The following is a 19,272-nucleotide window of genomic DNA, read 5'->3' as shown; positions in this document are numbered from 1 at the left end:
CTTCTTTTTTTTTTTTTTTTTTTCTCCACTTCTTCCCGACACATCTGTCTGGAACATGAAAGACGTGCGCGGCCCTCAGATGCTCATTTGGCGTGCACATTGTCTCCCGGAGCCCGCTGGAGGTGCGACGAGCAGCGCCATGCGGTGGAGGAGCCGGGAGGAATTCCATACATTTTTGTCCTCCTGTGCCAAGCTTCACGAAGCGTCTCTCCTCTGCAGCTTTCATGTTGTGAAGGCCGGCCGTGAGAGAATGCATCTGGAACCAATTAGAGTCCACAGAGCAGGAGGAGGAGGAGGAGCAGGAGGAGGAGGAGGAAGGAGGCCTTTCTGTTTTTTCTCTGCGTGTCCACTGCGAGCAGACACGGCCCGAGTCCCGCAAACCTAATTATAGTTTAGTTGAGCTGAAGATTAAAGTGCAGCTCGCAGAGCTGGGTTTCTGGGCCTTCCCTCGGTGCAGCCGCTGTTGAACCATCGCTGAAATAAAGTGGTTGTTTTTTTTTTGTTTTTTTCAGGGAGCTCGTGTTTGTTCAGCTTGAAATCAAAAAAAAGAAAAATCAGCAGCTGAGTTTCTTCCTGAAACGTTACAGTACATCTGGTTTTTTTCATCAGTCCAAAGGAAATCATGTAAAATATGAAGGTATGGGAAGAAGGTATACGACTTGAAGCTGATATCTATACTGGTGAGGGAAGTGTGAGGTCGAGGTTATAACGCCATGATGAGGGGCCGAAGAAGGATCGGTCCAAACTGCACGGAACTCGTCGGTAGTGTTTATTTTCTGGTGAAAATCAGCGATTTGGCTCTGATCGCTTTCATATTGTGCATAAATTCAGCTTTGATCATACTAATGGAACTGTAATACTCTCATCTGCCACTAGTCGGAGCCACAGAGCCTCAGGCAGTAGTTCGGACTTTAATCTTGAGTCGGCGGCACTTTGAAAGGACCACTGATCGTATAGATTATTTCATTTTAAGCAGGGAGGCAGTCGATCAGATTTCTTTCCTCTGAAAAGCGTCGACTCATCATTTCGATGCTTCTCCCCGATGCTGGACGTTACCTGAAACTGTCCGTTTTGTTCCCATCGAAGCTCGCAGGGAGGGAAAATACACCCTTATATGATCCGCTCGCCGGCTCGCCGTCTGACGGAAGAGACGGCGCTGGTTAGTGTGAGAAATGACGGCAAACCTAAAGCACTTCTTCAATTCAAACTCAGAGTTCAACACAGAACAACAACAAACGGACGGATCCCTTCGCGGTCGTGTGTTGAGGCGTCGTCTGCGTCGTTGCCTTGAGGCCATCGCCACGCTGGGAACGAATCAGGAGCCATTCCAGAGTAATTTCATTTACTGCTAATTTCCTCCGAGCCTCCTTATCATAATATGTACATTTGTTGTCCTCCTCCTCCTCCCTGGGAGATCGATAGCTGAGAGCGCACGGCGTTCCCACCGGCCGGTGGAGGGAAACGGGATTCCTCGCTGCATGTTTGATGAGCTGCAGCTGTTTGTTTATTGCTCCGACTGACAGAATCCTCCAACCACAGTGACGGTCGTGAGTCAGGAGGAGGAGGAGGAGGAGGAAGAGGAAGAGGAAATTAAAGGGCAGTTATTTCCCCTCCAAATTAACCAGAAGTTCAGTTTGTAGTTAGAAAGAGCAGAGGACTGATGGAGCTTCGGCTCCCAGGAGGAGAGTTGGTGTGTGTTCAACATAGAGAGGATGTTCTAGTTTGTTGGTTTTGTGCAGTAAGAAGGGTTTTGGTCTCAGGGTGACTGTGTGTCGAGGCAGCGTTTACACAACGTTTTGACAGGAAAACAGAAAACTTGACTTAAGTGTTGAGCGCCGCTCCAGTTCTGTCCAGGATACACGCCGTATTACTCTCCTATCCACCGTCCTGGAATTTCTGATCTGGAATTAGTGATGTTCGAGTCTGACGGGATCGTTCAACACCCGGCTCGTTACTCCGAAGCTAACGGCCGACTGACACCCGGCTCTCCTCCTGACAGCGGACGCTGTCCGTCTTCCTGTCAGAGACTCAGTCTCAACTTCTGGGTCGGAGGTGAAGACACAGGTGACCACATTAGATCCGACTCCGTCTCCATGGAAACGGGAAAACAGAACTCTCCTGAAAGTCTGCTGCACATGCGCACCACGTTCATAGTAAATCTTTCTTTGCATTTGTTTGTTTGTTTGTGCCAGTGAAAGCAGCGTGTTTTGTTCAGTGCTTTGATAACAAAGTGCAAATTTAATACACTGTTATCTGCAGAGGAGACACTTTTTATTTCTGAGAAAACTGATAACAGAGTGAACCAAAACCGTGAGGAAAGAGTTTAAAGCAGCTTTACTGTCCACCGCGTAATGTTCTCTGTCTGCATATATTACATAAAACAGTACCCACTAGTAGACCAACATAGAAACTACATCATTTTCAGAATGTCTGCCATTTCCATGTGAACAGACATTTTCAAAAAGTTTCCATCTAAGTGGAAATGAAAACCCCAAAAGAATGTGCTTTTAACTGGTCGGTTTTAATAACTGACTGGAACCAGCAATGCATTCACTTCTTGTGTTTTCAAATAAGTTTGACATAGTATTATGGAGATTGATGTCTGGACAGAACCAGTGAAAATGCTGTGGTTTGCTTGTCAGGCCACTAGTTGGTGCTGTTTATTTGTAAAATAACTATACATGCGTGGTTGTAAAAATTCAGGCTCTTTTAAACTCTTTCTTCATCGCACCAGTCTGCTCAGTATCTGGATGTGAGAAATGTATCATCGTATGCAGATGACAGTGTATTAAATCTTTACACTCTTTGTTCTTGAGCTTATCACACATGCGGCCATAGTGCACGTCTACAGCACCACAGTATTTCAGTACAGTTTTTCATGTTTGAACAGAAATTAACCTTGTTGATTTTTAAAAACTGTTGAGGATGTTTTCAAACAGCCAAGCTTTTCTCTTGCGAACAAATAGAATATTTTTCACTTGGAGACTAGATTTTAATTCTGTCTTGTTTTTAATATATCTGAATGACAGTAAAGTGAATATTAATTTCTCAGAATTGACGGCGGTGTCAACCGGGTTGGGTTGTGGTGCCAGTTGACCAGCTTCTATTCCAGGATGTGGGACAAAGCAAAGGCCCGGCTGTGTTTGCTGACTATTGTTGGATCATCGCGGTTTGGTGAAGGGTTTCTGCCGCCCGACATTCAGCATTCATGCAATTTATAGCCTCAACTTCTGCTTTGGTGCTTGGAGTTTTCGGATCGCGATCAACCGTCTGTTCATGTATCTGTCTTTTACACCCACTCGAGCTGTTCGCAGAAAGATAGAGCAGACAACGACTTGGTTGGTAGGTTCTCACCAAAGGCGGAGAGGAAGAATTAGATACTGGATGATGGCCTCCAGGACCAGGGTCAGACGTTCATCATATTTACAGCCGTGTTAAATATGCAAACCAACAAGTGTCTCAGGACGTCAGGTTCATTCACTGGTTCATTCAGATGCTGTTTAAATGGCATTTCGAGTGAAAGCGTATTGTTTTAGCCTTTTCATTCAGAAAAGTTTTGTATTTACATGGCAGTTCTGAAACCAAAAAAACACTCTGCAGAGAACAATGTGCTACAAACATTAACAATGGAAGAACATGGACATTTGCATGGACGGATCACGAAGTTAGATTGTGACTGTGGCGACTGTCAACTACCAGGACCAGGAGAATCTGGACCAGGAGAATCTGGACCAGGAGAATCTGGACCAGGAGAATCTGGACCAGGAGCCATGACACCGACAAGCAGTAGTAGCGTTTCTGAGTTGAAGCGTTTTCAAAAAGCACCATCATCATGTAAACAGACAATCAAAGCACAACGAAAGTTTCACGTCTCCTCTTGAATCCAGTGTGATTGCACCGTAGAAAGGGAAAGTGTTGACCTTGTGTCGTCACTCAGACGATCTGAGCTCTTTGCTTCACGCACCTTGCTCACCGCAGTGTGTTTCCTGTCGGCGGCTCCTTCGCCGTCTCCACTCGTTTCGTTGTGTGTGGCCGTGTGTGTGTGTGTGTGTGTGTGTGTGTGTGTGTGTGTGTGTGTGTGTGTCTCATTACAGCATTTCCTTTTACACACTCGGATACAGTGTCAGAGCTCCATCCTCCTTTGATTCTGCATGTCCAATATGAAATGAGGGGCGAGGCTTCAGCCGCCATCTGGAGGTGTGTGTGTGTGTGTTTGTGTGTTCCACACCTGGTTAACATGTGGCTGGAATGGTCACCCCTGCTTCTTGCATAACCACGAAGAACTTCTTTCTTGCTACGTTGACAAACCAAACCCGTCATTTAAAAATACAGATTCCAGCGGAGAGACTGATGTCGAATAAATAACGGTACACTGGAGCTGAACTATCCTCCGATTAATGCGACCCAGTTCTGTTCAAATGCCACTTATGGAGACGTAGTTTTGAAGAACTGGGACCTTTGAGAGGTTTTCACGTCTGAAGTAAACACAAGCTGAACTGCGGCTCGATGCCGGACTCCCAAAAGCAGATTCCCGGGTTTTCCCAGTGTATTCATTACAAGCCCAGCAGGCCAGAGTTGACCGTCCGCCAGGACTAAAGATCCGATCCGGGGTATTTCTGAATGTATTTTCATGCATTGTTTAAAGTGCCGTTACAGCTGGAGCTGCGTTGAAACCACTAGAAAGCCGAGCAGATGTTTCTCCCTCAGCGCCGACCGAGATGAGAGACATTCCAGCTCCATTCAGCGAATGCTGCGGACGCTCGCTGGACGCTTTCTGGACGCTTTCTTCCATTGTTGAAGACTCGGTGTTTACTCTTGCTAGAAGTACGTTTCCATTTGGTTTTAACAACTGGAGAGGAGAGTTTCCCAGTCTGTGATCTGAGGACAGAAGTGTTCAAAGCTTTGTCTGATCTGAGGATGTCAGAATTAGAGCTGCGCATTTCAAAGGAAACCAGAATGAGACGCTTCCTAGGAACCGAAGCAAGTGTGGAAAACCGTCACGTGTTCATTGATCGTTTTCCTCGCTGGGATGTTTTGGCCGATCAGACAGAGGAAATGAGGACCTGCAGTGGTTCTGAGAGACGATCTGAGCGGCTCGTGTTTACAGTGTGTTCATTCAGTCGGTGCTTTGAATCCAGCTGAGATGTTGTTGAACATTGTTATGCTGAATAACTGGTCAACTTCTGAAATATCCAGTGTCTTGCCCAGGCCTGTGTTACATATTTTTGAAACTATCAAACATGCCAAATTCATGAACGTTCTAAAAATATCCCAAATCCTAAAATTGTCACACATTCTAAAACTATCAAACATTCTAAAAGTGTCGAATGTTCTAAAACTATGAAACATTCTGAAGAGTCCAAACAGTTTAAAACTATTAAACATTTTAAAACTGCACACATTTTAAAGATGTCAAAAAAAAAAACAAATCCTATCAGGATCATTTTTCTCTTGTCAGTTATTATCATTTTAAAACAAATCACTGTTTTTGTAGTTTTTAGATGTTCTCCGTCACTCTTAAGTGAGATTAGAAGACATCAGAAAGTTATTTTTTACGCAAATATTTATTTTCTTTCTAAGCCGAACATGACATAGAATACTATAGAACTATTCCCCTTTTAAAGATAAAAAATGGTGTTTTTTCTTCTGGTAACTCTATTTTTTCTTTCTTTTTTCAAATTTGATTGAAATATTTAAAAAATAAGCTCCCCGTGCTTATAATGCAAAATGAAGACAGGAGGATGGGACTGAGTGCAAGAAGCTTCTCTCCAGGTTATGATCAATCACCAGATATTGACGAGCAGCAGATGTTCCTGTTAATCTCCGACCTGGCGGCCGCCGGTCCTGAGCATGACGTAACCAGGCGCTTAATTAGTGGCGCCATTTCCTCCTGCGTGTAACAGGAGAACAGAGGTGAAGTCATGGTGTGTGTGTGTGTGGATGTGTGTGTGTGAGGAGGATGAGGTAGATGGATGGATGGCGGTGATGGTCAGTTTGGCTTCAGTTCAGCCTTTCTGAGGGTCTTTGGTTTTTTTTTTTTTTGTGTGCAGTAAGAAGACGGTGTAATGGTTTTCAGTGTTTCAGTGTTGAGATGTCGGTGTATCCCCAGTGGGCGGGGCTTGTGGAGGACGTCCAGTCAGCAGAGACGGCGTGTGACGAGGCCTCCGGGTCCTGGAGCAGCTCCTCTTTCAGCCGGTCCATCATGGCAGACCCCCCCACACACACGGCGGCGTGAGGCTGCTGGCGGGCCAACATGAACGAGTGAGAGCGCCATTCGTCAGCGCCGCTCTCCGCTCAAAGCCTCCTTAATGAGACAAACGCTTGAGCAGCGTTTCCAAACAGCACACCCTGTCAGAAATGACATTTCTTTCAGAATTTAGATCAATAAAGACGAACCGTGACAGTAAATCTAGTTTATCTGCTTCATGGTGCAGTGAGAAGCTTTCCTTTGTGCTTCCTCCGTGACGTGCTCGCCCCTCTTCTCTCCATATGGCAAATATCAATTAATCAATGCACAGGAAATGACCTTCGACCTGCATCCATTAACCCCCCTCCAGAGTGTGCCGCGGCCCTGAGGAATGCAGGAAGGAGAGCGCCGGCTCACCAGAGGCGTCTGCAGACCCCCCCTCTGTGGATGTGGCGGCGCATTTAGTGTGTTCCTGCTGGACACACACACATCACACACACACTCTGCAAAGCCTGTTTGTGGAGCACTTAGCGGTGTTGTCGGCCATTAAAAGTCACTCTCGGTGTAATTTCTGCCGTTCGTCACTCTCTGTCGAGTCGAGTCTGCCCAAAGCTTTATTAACGAGACTTTCTAAAAATGACCGCCAGCCGGACTTTATTGATCGGTTTGTTTGCGCAAAAATGGCAAAAACACTGAAAATGATGGTGACGTGGTGGCCCACCAGTGGGCGCTGTTGGTTGTTTCTGTTAGGGAACTGTAACATACCAATGCGTATTGTTTTCTGTTCTTTCATCACAAAAACAGACGATGTTCTGAATGCAGAAGCGAGCAGAAGCTTTGAGCCGGTCGTGATCCTGTTGACTTTCCCGTCGACGGCGCATGAATTGAATGATTGCGAACAGAAGTTCCCTCAGTGGCGGTCCTGAATGCTCCCTCTGTCCGGGCGGCACAGATGGACGACTGAAGACGCCGCCGGTCGGCAGGTTCTTTCAAATCCGGCGGTGAAGTGACTGTGAGCCACCAGCTTCCTGGGAGGAAGAAAGGTTTTAGCGGCCTGAGACGCCACAGCGTGCCGCGGAAAACAGTGAACTTCCCGATCTGTAGTCAATGAGCGAAAACCACAGCCGAGCGCCTGCTACAACCCATTAGTCTGACTGTAGCGAATCCGTGAGTGGAACCAGATATCAGAGGAGGATTTCCTCGCTTTTTAAAGAGCCGGTTTCTTAAGAAGTGACTCATTTCTGTGTGATTAATGATGAAGAACCACAGAGTTTGGACGTGATTGTTGTGGTCCACTGAATGAGAAGCGCCTCTCCGTCTGCCATTAATCTCCATCTGACACTTTCGCTCTGTGAAGAAACCCAACGGGCTCCGTGTCGTGCCCGCTCTCCGTTCACGCACAGGAAGCCGGCCGGCAGGAAAACCCGAGTAAAGTTACACTGGAGCAGAAGAGGGGGTCGAGTTTGAATTCCTGCCCTTATCGTCCAGCGGCTGCTCGCAGCCCGGAGCACGGACGCCGCTCCCAGAGCGTTGGCTTTGGCGAGAACGTGGCTGAAGCCGGTCGAAGGGACGAAGAGACGCTGATGCTTCTGCAGGAAACGGAATATTAGTCTTGTTCCATTTATGATGGACTCCCATCTAGATTTTGATAAATATTCTGTATTCAGTATTCTTTGATCAGTATTCTTTTTTCTTTTTTATACAAATATGCAAATATATACAAATATTAAAAAAAAACCCACAGTTGATCTTCCATCATATATTTCATGTTAAAATTGTTTCACCTTCTTGGCAGTATGTGTTTCACCCATAGAAAGTCTGCTTATCTCCATTTCTTGTAACATTTGGAGGACATGCGTCTCGGTGTGTTGGATTTATTTATTATGGCTGTTGCTAGTTGTCTTTTTAATTGTACTTTTTAACTTTATTTCTATTTCTGGTTTTATGAATGTGAGCAACAGACTACTATTGCACAATCTCCTTCAGGATTAATAAAGTATTCATCTATCTTATCTATCTATCTGTGTTGCATAAGTAGCTTGTTTTCGATAAGCGTGGCGCTCGGAATGTCCGACCGGCGATGCGACTCCCGTATGGACGGCAGGTTTCCCTTCAATCTGTGAACCAGCTCCTTATTAACTCTGTTTATGTGGACAATAACTTTCCAATTAGAATCCGTTCACAGGCCTGAATGTCTCCACGTAAACACCTCGGTCCAGATAAACAGGCTCAAAGTGATCTGGTCGCAGATCGGGTCTTAACCAGTTCACTAAAGCAAACCAGAGACGGTACTTCATCTTTTTTGTCTTTTTCTTCAAACAGTGAAGTCCTGCTTATCTCGGTGAACCAAGTCTGGTTTTTTCACATGTTGTCCCAGAAAAGCTACGCCTGCTGACGGAAATGTTTCAACGGTCTCCAAGCAAACAGAGAAACCTTGAAAGAGCTGCAGTTTGAGCGCCAGGCCCGGAGTTGGTGTCGTGTTTTTTATTACAATGCAATGAAAGTTTAGCATTTTCACGTGAAATCGTTGTGCAAAGTCTTCTTAAATGTTCTCTGTATAAGAGGAGTTGCAGACTGTTGGGGACAGCCGGAGCCATGGAGATCATTTCCAGGACGATTATCTGGTTTGAGATCTGCTTTAGATCAGACGGCTGCGAACCAGTTTTCAACACTGCGCCATGAAGGACCTGAGGTCCCGCTTCCCCCTGCTGATGGGACTGAGCAGCGAGCCGGCTGGGATCCGACCCGTTCGCTACGTCTGAAGACCACGTTGTCCAACATCTTGCTTGAACCTTTCCAAAGTCCTCCAGTGGTTTCAGTTCCCACGAAGAAGTGATATTTTTCTCTGCTCCACTCGAACCTCAGCAGTGTTTTCCATCACGGAGCAGACGCGTCTCCGCCGCTCCTCGTTCTGCCTTCGGTTTACCCTCCGCTCGTCACAACACTTCCAAGTCACCGGGCGCCGCTTGACACTCGTGGGTTTCCGCCGCTCAGACGATGCTTCTCGGTTTTCCCGTTTGGTTCTGGACACGAGCCAGATGCCGCCGTGCATGCTGGGGGGTGGATCAGACGTCTGCGGCCAGAAGCTCCACTGTCCGTTTGAGAGAAAAGAGGAGCTGCTGATGTGAGTTGCAGGTGGAGGACAGACGGAGCTCACCCCCCGTGTTGCTGTGTGTTTTCCCTCAGTGCTCCTCTTCACAGCGTTCGCACACAGCCCTGCAGACCCCCCGGCGGAGATGGGGCCATGTGTCGGTCCTGCAGGGATCCAGACCTCCTGCTGGCTCAGCTCTCATCTGAGCTCAGATTTCAGAGCTTCGTGTCTCTTGTTGTTTACTCCTCCAGGTGGAGGAGGTTCATGCTCAATGTTTACATGCCCGGCGCAGCATTCTGGGTGTCACTGAAGACTTTTTGACAATGCTGCCCCGGTGCAGCTCTTTGAAAATGCTCCAACTCTGTCTCCATCGTAACGCTGGAAAGCACAACTTTCTGAAACGCTGCTGATACACACAGCTCGGCCGTAGTGAACAGTTCTTCTGCACATGCTCAGTAGATGGACAGAAGAACAGTGTTTTCTTCCAGACTGTCTGATTCCCAGTTTTCCTGATCGTGGTCCTGGTCCTGGTCCTGGTCCTGGTCCTGGTCCTGGTTCCTGTCCATATTCTTTTGGAGCCTGACAGTTTTAGGGCCATTTTGCACCAGTTGCGTTACGGATCCAGAACGGATGTGTCGCAGAAAATTATGTCGGGCAGCAGGAGCTTCAAACGTAGATATAAGGCCACAGACATGGCTGCTAGCATTAATTCTCTCCCAATACTTATATCAGAGGAATTGTGAGTGAGACAATGTACCTTTACTGAGGTGAAACTATTTTTATCAGATCAGGGGATTAAAAAAGACCAAGGCCCCAGATCCTAATTCTGTTTTCTTTTTTGAATATTTATTTTCAAATGAATTTAATGGTAAACAGAACAACACAAACTTGTTCCTGAATTGTTGATGGCCTCCTGGATGTCCGTCTTTCACAGCTCTGCTGGATGAGACCTGTGAAGCTGACTTGTATGGAAATCTGCTGGATTTCAGTGAGAAGTGTCCAGATCAGTCCAGAGTGCAGTGAAACCCAGCACAGACAAACAGCTCCACGTGTAGTTTTAAAATAGAATCCTCGCTTCTTCAGAAATAATATGCCGAGACATCAGAGCGCCAGTCACGCAGTTACAGACCAAAGTTGTTTTTCTTTTTTCAGTTTTTTTCTTTTTTCTGTTTTCAGACGGTTTCTCTGCCGCCGTCACTGAACAGGCAGGTTTCTGCAGCAGGATCATGATCAGGACTCATCGCTGGTCAGTTTAAATGAGTCCGTCTTTCCTTTTGTGTCGCTGAATGTCAGCTTTTGGCTCAGTTTCCTGTTGAAAGACCTAAACGTTTCACCTGGAACTCATTTTTTCTTCCTGGAATGTGTTTGCAGTTTCAGTGAAGCAGCCCAGCAGCATGATGGTGCCTCCACCTGGTGGACTCTCCCTTCTGGGCTCCATTCAGTGGCTTATTGACAGACCAGAGAGTTTTACTTAGATTTCATGCCTTCATGGGAAACGGTCAAACTGTGGAGCTTCTCTGACACTCGTCTTGTTTCCCTCGTTCCTCCATCCTTCCTCTCTGTTTTGCCTGATAACTTTTTTCTCTTAAATTATTTTAAACAGAACATTTAAACCACATACATCCTTACATTTTCTTTGTCTAAAGATATAATGTGTAACTTTTCAAATTTATCTTTTAAAATTTGCCAAAAAAATTCAAGAAATATTAAATAATAATGTGTATTCATCTGGATAAATTAACATAACTAGGTAAAAATGTGACACTAATCCACACTATTTGGAGTTTTTAAGATAATGTCAGTAAATAATACAAATAAAATATAAATCTGTGAGGATATGTGAGCAAAACGTCTGATGGCCGCGTCTTCGTCCTCAGTGATGGAGAGCGGCTTCGCGGCTCGCAGCAGCTCTTTGTCGCCCTGCGAGCTGGAAACGGGACCGATGCTGAATGAAGGCCTTTCTGCCGCTCCGTCCTTCATTCCACGGCGGAACAATGCGCCGGCAGGGCGAGCTCTCGTCCGAGCCGGAATGGGGCCGCAGCTCATTAGCGGCCGGCCGGGGGCCCTCGTACTGTACATGAATGGAAAAACCCCCCTCCCTCCCAATTACTGTGTCACCTGCCATTGTTTGGAGAAGCTGAGGGAGGGAGGCTTCACTCGCTCGGTTCATTCAGGTTAAAATGTACAAGTTGCGAGAGGATAAATACACAGTAGCTTTCAAAATATCCAAAAGAAATCTGTGTGTAACAGAGACGTTTTAATGAGGAACGTTCCTGGGAAGTGATTCTTCCAAATGGACATTTTAATCAAGAAAAATGGACTGATTTAACAAGAGAAAGGGGAAATCCTTCCAAAGGAATCAAAGATTACCACAATTTATAATGAGGTGTGTTAAATTTTAAGCCATTTGAAGCCTTTAATCACATAAATCTGTGACGACTATCAGATCTTAAATGAAGCTGGAGGCTCTTTGCATTTAGCTTTGTAGCGTCAACGTGAATTCAGAGACTTCCTGAAGACGTGAAGGTTTGTAGAAGTGAAGTGAAGCAGATCTTTGAGCTCATTGTGGAAAAAAAAAATCATGTTAGCTTCTCAGACCTCCAAGCTAGCTTGAGTGTGGCTAGCTATCAGGTGTAGCATGCCTGGAGCAGGTTAAAGTGTTGCTTCATGGAGTGATTATCTGTCAGTTCCTCATGTCTGGCTGCTCTGTAGCGCCACCCGGTGGAGGGTGGTGCAGTGGATGGGCTCCTCTGGTCCTGGTCTTGACTCCATCGTGGTCTTTTAGCCTCGTCCTGAGTTTTTATATCCAAACCGATCAGAAAAACAGTCCAGTGAACCCGGCGACCTCCTCCCGGAACACCAGTGGCTCCACACACATGAAAGACGTCCACCCCCGAAGAGCCTCGCTCTGGGTTCAAAGCCAGCGCCAGTCGTGCTCCTAATTGTCGATACACACTCTCCACATCACACACACACACACACGCAGCGCGGGCCTGCTCCTCTTTACTGCATCAAAGACGGCTGGATGTGACGCCGTGATGGAATCCAGAGCCGCTGCGCCGGGCGGAGGCCCCCGCACACACACCAGCACCGCGATAAGGCCCGCCGGCCCCCGCCCCGCCTCAGGCCTGCCAGCAACGGTCAGTCCGGGGGCCGCCGGGCGGCCCGCGGGGGCTCCGGGAGCTGCAGGAGAGCCCGGCGCCGAATAAGGAACGAGGCAAACTCACAAGATGATTCAAAGAAACGGCTGACAAAAGAAAAACAGAATATTTTATTACATCCATATTTGACAAAAGGGAGCACTGACCAGAGTGATTGATTTTTGAAATATAACACTCGGAATTTGGATGGAAAAATCTACTGTCTATGTCTACTGTCCATATTTTCAGCTATTTTACCTCATTTTTGCTCTTTTTTCACTGTTTTGTCACATTTCTTTGATTTGTTGTATATGCTAGCTTGTGAAGCGCTAGCAGTAGCTAGCTAGCGTTAGCACCGATGCTAGCAGCAGCGTCTCTCCCTCCAGCTTGTTGGGGTGTTTCCATCACAGCTGGTCTCTGCTGCTGTGAACCAGCTTTTCCTGACGCAGCCTCCGCCCAGCAGCGTTTCCAGTTTGTTAGAAAAGCTGAGTTTTTTTTTTTTTTAATCAACGTAACATGTATCTGTGATGTATAACTGCACTAGAAGGAACATTTAGTCAGTTAATGTTATTTGAAGCTTTCAGGCAACATCATCACCCCAAAAAACATGATGTATATTTATGAAAAAAGAACGAGTAGAAGGAAGGTTCTTGATTTTCCTCAACAGTTATGATTTATTATCCGTGTAGACGTTGACACCCCTAGTATTTTATATATTTCACTCTTCTTTCTCATTTTTAGCAGTTTCTGTTCATGGTTAGGTTGTTATTCTAGCAGCTTTGAAGCTTTTGGCGTCTCTGTGTCACACATTTCTAACCCCATCTCAAAGCTCCACATCGAGAGTTTGCTTGATTTAAATTTGATCCCAGCTATTTTACCAAGAAGTGACTTTGGAAACTCAGTATTTCTTTCCCTAAATGTCACATTTGTCACGTCCAACTTCTGAGATGCGTCACTTTGAAATTATTTCCAAAAAGCTTCTTCATCTCTGCTTATCTGTGATCGATTGGTGATTGGTGGTGTCGGTGGGAATCGAGCCAGCTGAAGCTCGAGCGCTGTGGCGTCTGGTCTGAACTGAGCCAGTCGGAGATGAGAGCCGAGCCGAGCCGCTGCTTCCCATCAGCCCAGAGCTCAGCCCTGAAAACACCTGTAACTCTTCAGTGAAGGGGTCTTTTTCCAGCGTGAGCATGTGGCGTTTGTTTCCCGCAGTGTGTGTTACACACACACACACACACACAGAGCTGTGTGACAGCACATACAGACACACACACACACACAGGGGTGTCGGGTCCATGCCCTTACATGGTGACCGGATGCCTGAGTTTAGAAATGAAAGGACAAACCCGTCCAGGCCAAGCTGAAGAAATGCCGGAGCAGTTTGTATCTTCCAAAAAGTTGCATTTTCTCTATTTCCATGGAGACAGTGCCGAAGTGTTTTCAAAAAGTAGTATTTTTTTTACCCTTTTCTGTTTTTCTGTTTCCTTGGATATGGTGCCAGACCATTTTCATAAAGTTGCACTTTCTTCGTTTCCACAGAGACGGGGTCAGAGTGTTTTCATGAAGCTGCGTTTTCTCCCGTTTCCATGGAGATTGTGTTGAATCGTTTTCAAAAAGTTGTGTTAGCCTTCATATATTCTGTATAGATGGTGTGGGGAGTGTTTTCAAAATGTTGGGTTTTCTTCCATTTCCACGGAGATGGTGTCAGGGTGTTTCATGAAGTTGAATTTTCTCCAGTTTCCATGGAAACGGGGCTGGAGCAGTTTCAAAAACTTGTTCTCAGTAGCTTGAGCCCTGTTGCCATGGAAACCCAAAATGCTGCAAAAGTTTTGGGATTTCATGTGAAATAGGAAAACCGTAATGAGGCTGACAGATCTGAGTGAGTTGTATGTCATGCTGCCATCAAAAGGCTGTGAGGTTAAAATCCAGCTCTGCAGCAAACGGCCCCCCCCCCGCCGCCGCCGCCGCCACCACTCTGCGCCAGCAGCTTGCCATGGCCGTGTCGGGCTTGCGGTAACGTCCACACTGCGGGGTGAGAGCAGCTTGTTGACAGCAAACACAGCCAAGAGGCTTCCTGGAAGCAGGGCTGGGCTGCGGTCTGGAGCGGCGCTGCCAGCAAACGCCTCCCCCGTTCAACTGTCAAGGTTCCACAGGGAAAGGTTTCACACTGCCTGTTGTGAACATAATGCAGAAAATGAAACGCATAAAGTAGATTTATTTGGATTGGATTCTGAACGTCTCCCTCAACATTCAGTATCGATAAACTCCACGTATGCAGATGATGGTGTGGTGAATGGACGCGTTCTATCCGAGGTGCGGATACACCGCATCAGCGTTTCAGAAAAGCTCAGTTTTCCTCTTTATTGCACAAAGACGGTTTCCAAACTGTTCCATCTCGGCAGCTGGTTCTCAACAGTTGCGTTTCCAGCGTCTGTGAGAACCGTTGTCATGGAGACGGACTCCAAAATGCAAAGAAAATTTCTGTTTCCACATCAAACTGATCAAATCACTGACTGTTCTCCTCTGTCTGCAGATCCCTCCTGCTGCCACCATGCTGCCGAGTTCTCACCATGCAAAGAGGCTTGTGACCAGGTACACACACACACACACCCTGACACACACTCCTCTCGGCCCATTATGTTCGGCCGATGAATGGAGGGTTTTGAAGGATGGGGTGGGGGCGGCTGGTCGTAGAAAGTTTTTTTTTTTTTTTTTTTTATCTGTAGCTCTTTGAAGCTCTGAATACAAGTTGTGTGTCGCCCGTTTGAATCGGGAGCAGGTGACACACACTCACACTCGCTCTGAAGCCCTCGTGTTCTCCTGAAAATGGCACAAAGGAAACGTGAAAGAGGCTTTTCTCAGGAAAAACACACAGAGCTCAAATCCCGGCTCGGCTTTAAGGAGGAGGAGGAGGGACGGAACGTTGGGTTCTCCTGCCGGTGAACATCATCATTCCCCCGGACGGAGCAGAGAAAGGCTTCTGCTGTCAGAGTGGCGTGAAAAGCAGGATCAGCGCCGTGTTCTCCGCCCGGCGGCCTCAGCAGACCCCAGCTGGGCGTGGCGGAGGTCTGAGTGTGTGTGTGGCTGTGTTTCCATGTCGGGGTGCAGAGTGTGTGTGTATGTGTGTGTGTGTTTCCATGCCGTGTGTGTGTGTAGTGGCGGCTCTCAGCCACACGTTGTAATCCTTCCTCGGAGTCACTTCGGTCCAGATGGAGGCTGATCTGGACCCGGTCACACCCAGAAAACGAGCCGTTCCTCATCACTTCTGGTTATTTATAGAACCACAGCAGCTCAAACCTTCGGTCTCTGCTTCCTGCAGACAGTGAAACTCCACACACACTCTTGTTGAGACGTTTTTGATTCACTAAAACAGATTAAATACTTTGATTCCTTCTTCAGTTCTGATAATCCTTCAGATCTGAAAGTCTGGATTTCTGTGGGATTAAACTGAAACCCGTCAGACTGACGGATCTTCAGGCATCCAGAGGGATCAGCTGTTTGAACACCTGCCGGTGCTCAGGCCCTGGTTTCACGCCGCCTTTGTCCTGAGCCGTTTCTCCGGGATGTGTCTGATGAGCGGCGCCGCAGAGAGAGCTCATTACTGTCACCTTCCATAAAGACTCTCCCAGCCGGGCCGCTCCGATCGCCTGGAGATCAGCAAATCACCGCCGGTCCGTCCGGACTTCAGTCTTCCTGTCAGTCCAGCAGCCGTTTCAGAGAAAGAGCTGCTGTTTGAGGTTGTTGTCTACATTCTTCTCTCTCCAATGGAGTTTTTTCAGGTTGCTAATTCCCCAAAGCCTACTTTTGAAACACCTGCTGCTCTGAAGGGAACAGCAACATCTCTAATGATTATTAGCGAGGCTAATTGCCACAGAAAGTAAAAAACAAAAATCCTATTCTGTTAGAAGCAGCAGGATTATGACTAATTTGTTAGAAACAGTTGATTTAATAAAGTATGGACCGAAGCAAACATCTTGTAGTGATAAATCCTGATTTCATGAACCTGATTGGGACAGTAGTTATTAAAAGTCTCTGAGCATTGATTAGGATTCGTAGCTGGTCAGTAAATCCGTTTATTTTCAGTAAACTTCAAACTTTTCTGAAGCAAAAATGTAAGAACGATGTGTTTTCACTTGAGAAGTTGCGTCTTTCACCGTTTCTATGGGGGCCGAGTCGGAGCGTTTTCAAAAAGTTGTGTTTTCAGTGTAAACACCCCCAAAATGCAATGACCGTTTTTCCATTTCCCCAGGAAAACATCGTCATGAGTGTCCTGAGTCCCGTTCGTAGAGGGGTCAGTGAACGCACCGCCTCAGCAGGACCTGTTGTCGGTTCATACATGACTTTAAGAACTTAGAGAAGCTTTCATCCTAAACATTCTAGAATAACTCTCAGCGATTGAGTTGGGAAAAGGTTCTTCCTGGAAACCCCAGACAGTACAGCCCGTCTGAACCCAGCAGAATCAGAATCAAAGCGGAGAGAATCCACTTCCTGTGGCCTGACCCGGGCTCACCTCTCCTGCTCTCTGCCCTCTTCACCTCCCTCGTGTCTCGCAGTTTGGCCAGACGTTGACACCGGAGCGTGAAGCTGGCGTGACGCTCGGCCGACCCGCCGCCTCCTGGCGTCTGCTCGCCGTTCGTCTCAGACAGACGGGAGTTTTCCTCCCAGCAGAGCCGACACGGCGGCCGTCGGCTTGCACGCTCGCTGTTTGGAGTCACTTGGACGTCGAGTGAAAATAAACCGATGTGCAGAAATGGATTTATTTTCCCAGCAGTCTTGAAGCAGCGAAGCCGTAAATCTGCCAGAGTGTTTTCATGGCTTCACACTTCAGCCAGAGACTGCTGGCAGAACCTGCACTAGAATTTTCACACCACGTCTGGCTGTGTGTGTGTGTGCTTGTGTGAGTGTGTGCGTGTGTGTGTGTGTTCTCACAGTCCCACTCCGTCCTCGGTGTGGGGAAAACAAGACGACGCCTGGCGAGAGCGGCGGCGCTGCAGCGTAGCACGGGATGAAACGTGTTACTACGAAATGCCAGACTGGAGGAGCAGCGACTGAAGCCTGAAATAAACCTCCCGCTCGGTGACAGGAGAATGAACATGCACACGTTCTTGAAAATTCTCCAGCGGTAGTAAACAGTTGTTCTGCACGTGTTCAGCAGAAGGAGTCTGGGTAGGTTTAGAGTTGACAGTCACCATGTTAACAGTCAAACCTCCCTGTGTGTCTGTGTTCTCACTGGTCTTAGTGTTTATCTCTGTTGTTCACTGCAGAGTGTGTGTGTGGCTTCATTATAAAAAAAACAAAAGAACAGCACCTACTAGGGGCCGAACATGAAAACGACGACTTTTTCTGCTCGACTAAAATGACTGAAAGTGTGTTTCATCGGATGAACTGCAGTCATTATCTTCGGAATATCCAGATTATGAAGTCAGTTCTAGAGCCAGGATGGGACCGAACAGTGGAGGAAAAGCTCCATAAAGTCAAGATTCCTCACAACTGTTCTGGTTTTCAACCGTCTCCAACATATTTCCTGGATTATGACTCCAGCTGCCGTCTCGAATCCAGAATGATCCATGTGTTTGTTCATCAGGAGGTGATCAGAAGAACCTCCTGAATCCTGAATCTGTCTGACCGGCTTTGTGTCTTGTCTCCTGGCTCTGCAGCTCGCCACCATAAAGAGTGAGTCCCGCCTGAAGCACCTGCTGCAGAGGCTGCCTGGCTACTGCCCCGAGTCCATGGTGAGTCCGCCGCCGGGGCCGGAGTCTCCCGAAGGACCGAACCCGGTGCCGGGCTCTGGTGTCGGACGTGTTGGACTCTCTCTCTCATTAGGCGGTTTAGGCCGAACCCTCACCCCACACAGGAAGTGGCTTAGTGGCTGTGATTAGAACACACACACACACGCTCAGAGGGATAATTACAGAGCAGAGATCCTGATTTGGTTCTTGTCGGGTCTCTTTCTAAAGAGTCTTATCAGAACCAGAGCAGTGGTTGATCTCATCCGGCGTTCCGTGTTCCGACATGTGTTCTGCTGCATCGATCCAGAATCGCTGAACGCTTCAGTCTTCCAGCGCCTGACGGCATTAAGACGGTTCATACGGTGTGTGTGAAGCAGAGAAACAAACACACTCTGGCATCCAGAGCTGCAGGCTTTATCACCACCGTAGCCGATTGAACGCTTTAAAAAGTCAAGATCGCTTTAAAATGAAGACCATAAAGTTGTTTTTTTCCTTCAGTTTTGATACATATGGAAATACTGTGTGTATTCAATTACAGTTTCGCCATTTTTTTATAGGATTTATCCATATTAGCGGACTTAGCTCTTTTATTTGTTTTATTTTTTTCTGTGATAAACCTTTTTTCACCATTTTTACTGTTTTGCCATTTTCCCTTTTCAAATGATTTAGGTGTTTTTTGACTTTTTTTCTATTTTTCACTCCTTTTTAACCTTTTGAATAATAATCTGGTGTGCAAACCAAATCAAACAAGATGTAAAGAAGATAATAATGTGTTTTTTTAAAGCTTCAATGAACCTCTAGATGGAAATGTGTTTTTATCAAACGTGAAGTTCTTCTCAACTAAAGCAGCTTCATTCTGGACTCATAGTCAAACATCTGAGTTTCGCACTGCTGAATAATACGGCTTTTAGACTTGTTTTGTTGAGATTTTCTCAGTTTTAAGGGCGAAGACGGAATTCCAAACAAGCAAGCGGTCCTTTTTTCATGAAAAAAAAACTTGAATTACTTTAAAATTTTAGCATTTTAGTTGAAAACAAGTAAATAATATTTGTTTTCTTCATTTTTCAGAATGAGCTGTGGATGTGCATCAACTCTACACTTCCAGGTGAGACAGCTTTTCTCATGCAG

General features: G+C 46.6%; 1 protein-coding gene across 1 annotated transcript in view; it reads left to right on the top strand.

Moving 5' to 3' along the window:
- The window catches only part of reck (reversion-inducing-cysteine-rich protein with kazal motifs), a 56,812-nt gene that overhangs the window by 2,876 nt on the left and 34,664 nt on the right, over positions 1-19,272 (top strand). The window contains exons 2-4 of the mRNA XM_030099911.1: positions 14,949-15,007; positions 18,073-18,147; positions 19,213-19,249. Of these exons, the coding sequence (XP_029955771.1) occupies positions 14,949-15,007; positions 18,073-18,147; positions 19,213-19,249 (171 nt within the window). The remainder of the gene's footprint in view (positions 1-14,948; positions 15,008-18,072; positions 18,148-19,212; positions 19,250-19,272) is intronic.

This window comes from Salarias fasciatus, chromosome 9, assembly GCF_902148845.1.
Source record: "Salarias fasciatus chromosome 9, fSalaFa1.1, whole genome shotgun sequence".
NCBI lineage: Eukaryota > Metazoa > Chordata > Actinopteri > Blenniiformes > Blenniidae > Salarias > Salarias fasciatus.
This window is presented reverse-complemented; position numbering and strand designations above follow the sequence as displayed.